This window comes from Brassica oleracea, chromosome C1 (assembly GCF_000695525.1).
Source record: "Brassica oleracea var. oleracea cultivar TO1000 chromosome C1, BOL, whole genome shotgun sequence".
NCBI classification, from domain to species: Eukaryota; Viridiplantae; Streptophyta; class Magnoliopsida; order Brassicales; family Brassicaceae; genus Brassica; species Brassica oleracea.
The window spans coordinates 32,716,879-32,720,256 of NC_027748.1; the positions used below are offsets into that span (position 1 = coordinate 32,716,879).

Here is a 3,378-nt window from a genome sequence, read left to right on the forward strand (position 1 = left end):
GGAAACGAGCTTTACACTGGAAAAATGTAACTATTCACTCGGTTTTCGTCATTTTTCAGATCTTTGGCGCGATAGTAGACTGTTTTGTATGTCTACGCTTATGTGTAGACTTACGATGCAGTCTACTTTTCAACGCACAAGTTACTTTTGCAATTGACCAAAATAATTATTTTGTATAATAGAAGTGTGCATCTTAACCTTTGAAAATAAAAACAAAAAAGTAGGTAGACTTACTAAGAAGTCTATGTAAAGAGGTTAGTTTTTGAATTTGACCGAACTTTGGGCAACTTTTGACTTTTCATAATAGATTTCACCGGCAGTCAACATTATGTAGACTGCTTGGGAAGTCTACAAAATGTCAGTTTTGCATTTGACCAAAACTTTGACTGCGTTGAATAGGTTAGTTTTGTATTTGAATAAAATGTTATAAAGTTGACCAAATCAAACGTAGACTGCATAAGAAGTCTATTATTTTATTTTGGTCAAATGCAAAACTAACCTGTCGAATTTGAGAGTAGACTTCAGTTGAAATCTACACTTGTATAGACGTTCATCTCAATCTATTTGTAGAAAGACAAACTTGGTCAATTGCAAAAACTACCCTGTTCTAAAAAAATAAAAAATATATACCGTAAAGGAAGTCTACTCTTGAAAGTCAAATCCTGGTTGAATTCTGGTCAATTGCAAAAACTAACTTTTTCAAAATGTAGACTGAAAATAAAGTCTACACGTATAAATTCAAAACTTTTTTTTAAATACAAATACTAACCCATGGATTTTTCAATTGCAAAAACTACCCCAAATTATAGACCTACTTGAAAGTCTACAAACGTAAACTGAAAAGAAAGTCTATTAGTATGTAGATGGAATATAAAGTTTACATAGAAAAATCTATAAAAAGTGGATTTGTGTATTATTCGTAATGTATTTTCAAGATTTTTTAGTTTGACAGTGTGTGTTAGTTAATCCTAATGGTCTCAAACTATTTTGAAAAGATAATTTTTTATAATTATGAAATTATCAACATTTTGGTTTCAATATCTAGTTAGCTAATAAATGTAGACGTCTTTGTAAATCTACTTTGTAATATTATCAAACATGAAATTTTTCTTCAATTATTTTGTACACATGGTGAACTTGTGCATGTTGGTTGTACACATGGTGAACTTGTTGAGATGAAAAAAGAAGATTATGATCTCGACAAGAAAACTGAGATGGTGGAGCTAACGTATTCCTTACCAGATGTAATTTTAAAGCAAATGGGTCATGATACTCCTCCTATACATGTCACGAATGATCGACAAGTGCGAAACCTGATAGAGTTATATAAGACGCATATTGTACGCCTTTGTGTATCAAGACAGTGCCAAGTAGACTACAAATTTTTGGTTTGACAAGATGTTAGATAATAAGCCTAGACATCTTTGTAAGTCAACAATTGTAGACTGCTGTTGAAGTTTACGTCGTAAATACTATTAAGAGTACATTTGTGTATTAGTCATCATATTTTTCATGATTTAATTTATTACAGTGTTAGTAGTCTTCTTCTGCATTTTGTTGTTTGAAGTATACACTTGAAACTTATTGCAAAATTTTGTGATTAGTTTTACTCTTCAAACTTCTTAAGAATTTTGTATAGATTTTCTTTTTCTCACATGTGTGTTAGTTATTGTTTTTTTTTTTTTTTGAATGAATTTTAAATTTATTCAAAAAAACCTTCTTACAACTTGTGTGGACCTAGAGTTATACTTAACCCTCAAACTTCAAACCTCAAAATTCAAAAAACAAGCAAATTTGCATTAACTACACTCCTCTTGTTTGGAACCAATATTGGAGAGCATTCTCCATACCTCTCCCGCGCTTCATTCTAATCAAACTAAGCTTGTTTCTGATCCCTTTTTCAGTGATCTTTTTCAGAATGTCCAATGGCGTTAGCCTCTCCCCATGCTTCACTCTGTTTCTCTCTCGCCAAATTGCATAAGTAGCAGCCTGTAATGCATACCTCTAGCAAAATAAACTCTTCTTATCCAGTGTACTACCCGACGTCTTCTGCACTATCTCAGTCCAACCATCCATATAAGAACTGCCAAGAATCCCACCAACTAGATACCTCCATAACAGGTCAGAATATGAGCATTTGAAAAATAAATGATCTCGGGTTTCTGCTTCAGTATGACAGAGCACACACACATTGTCTACTCCTTGGCTCCATTTGGCAATTCTATCCATAGTAGATAATCTGTTCGTCATTGCCAACCAGACTATGAATGCAAATTTCGGAGTCGCCATAGAGAACCAAACCCCTTTAGCCCACATCTGCTTCTCATTTACCTCTCGTAATTTGTCCCAAGTCTCACGAGTTGAAAAGTTTGGTTTGTAACCCATTTTACCTCTCCATGTACTTATGTCTTCACTTTCATTACAGATCAAACTTCTCACAGTGTCTAAACTCCTCTCCAACTCATTCAAAAATTCTAGCCGGTGCTTCCTTTTACGTCTGAACCTCAACGCAGCCTCTGCTAGCGTAGCTTCTTTCCTTATTCCCAAACCAATCATCCCTCTATCACCCAAAACCTCCGCTATAATACCCTTATCAGACCACTTATCGTACCAAAACGAGATGTGTCTTCCATTTCCAATCTCCATCCTATAGAAATTTTTAGCTACCTCTCTCAACTTAAGCATCTTCCTCCACATCCAAGAACCCGTTTGAGTATGACCCTTAACTTCCCAAAAACTCCTCCTTTTTAAAAGATTCTTGTGAATCCATTTTTCCCATAGTGAGTCTCCTGTGAGCATTCTCCATATAAACTTGAGTCCATAGACAAGATTTACCTCTCTTTCAGTGCTCTGATCTCCAGCCCACCTTCATTCTTTGGCTTACAGATTTCCTTCCAAGCCACTTTAGCACCTGAGGATTTCAAAACGGGCCCTGTCCATAGAAACGCAGCACAAATTTGTTATATTTCCTTCAGACATTTGCTAGGTAGTCTAAATACTGAAGCCCAAAAATTGACAATACTCATCAGCACAGAGCTTATAAGCTGAAGACGACCCGCATAGGAGAGATGCCTACTTGTCCAGGTACTTATCTGGCTTCTGATTCTCTCCACCAATGGCATATAGTCCTGTCTTCGCATAACTTGTGTCATCAATGGTAAGCCCAGATATCTAACCGGCAGAGAACCCTCATCAAAAGGAAAATTTGTTAAGATTCTTCTTTTCTCCTCAGCTTCTACTCCAGCCATATAAACCGTCGACTTTTCTATACTTATGCTCAAACCTGACCATTGAGCAAACCCCTCAAAGACTGACAAAACTCCTTCAATAGAATCTTTTGTACCTTCTACAAAGACCATAAGGTCATCAGAAAAGCAA

The 3,378-nt window shown here is 35.5% G+C and overlaps 1 protein-coding gene across 1 annotated transcript; it reads right to left on the bottom strand.

Moving 5' to 3' along the window:
• Positions 1-2,004: 2,004 nt before the first annotated feature.
• On the bottom strand, positions 2,005-2,646 carry LOC106337802. Its single transcript, XM_013776921.1, has one exon. It carries the CDS (start codon positions 2,644-2,646, stop codon positions 2,005-2,007), a length of 642 nt encoding a protein of 213 aa, XP_013632375.1.
• Between the last annotated feature and the right edge of the window lie 732 nt (positions 2,647-3,378).

What these genes read in the sequence shown, in the direction of transcription:
- LOC106337802 (XM_013776921.1), bottom strand. Translation starts at nt 2,646, where the DNA reads ATGGAGATTGGAAATGGAAGACACATCTCGTTTTGGTACGATAAGTGG.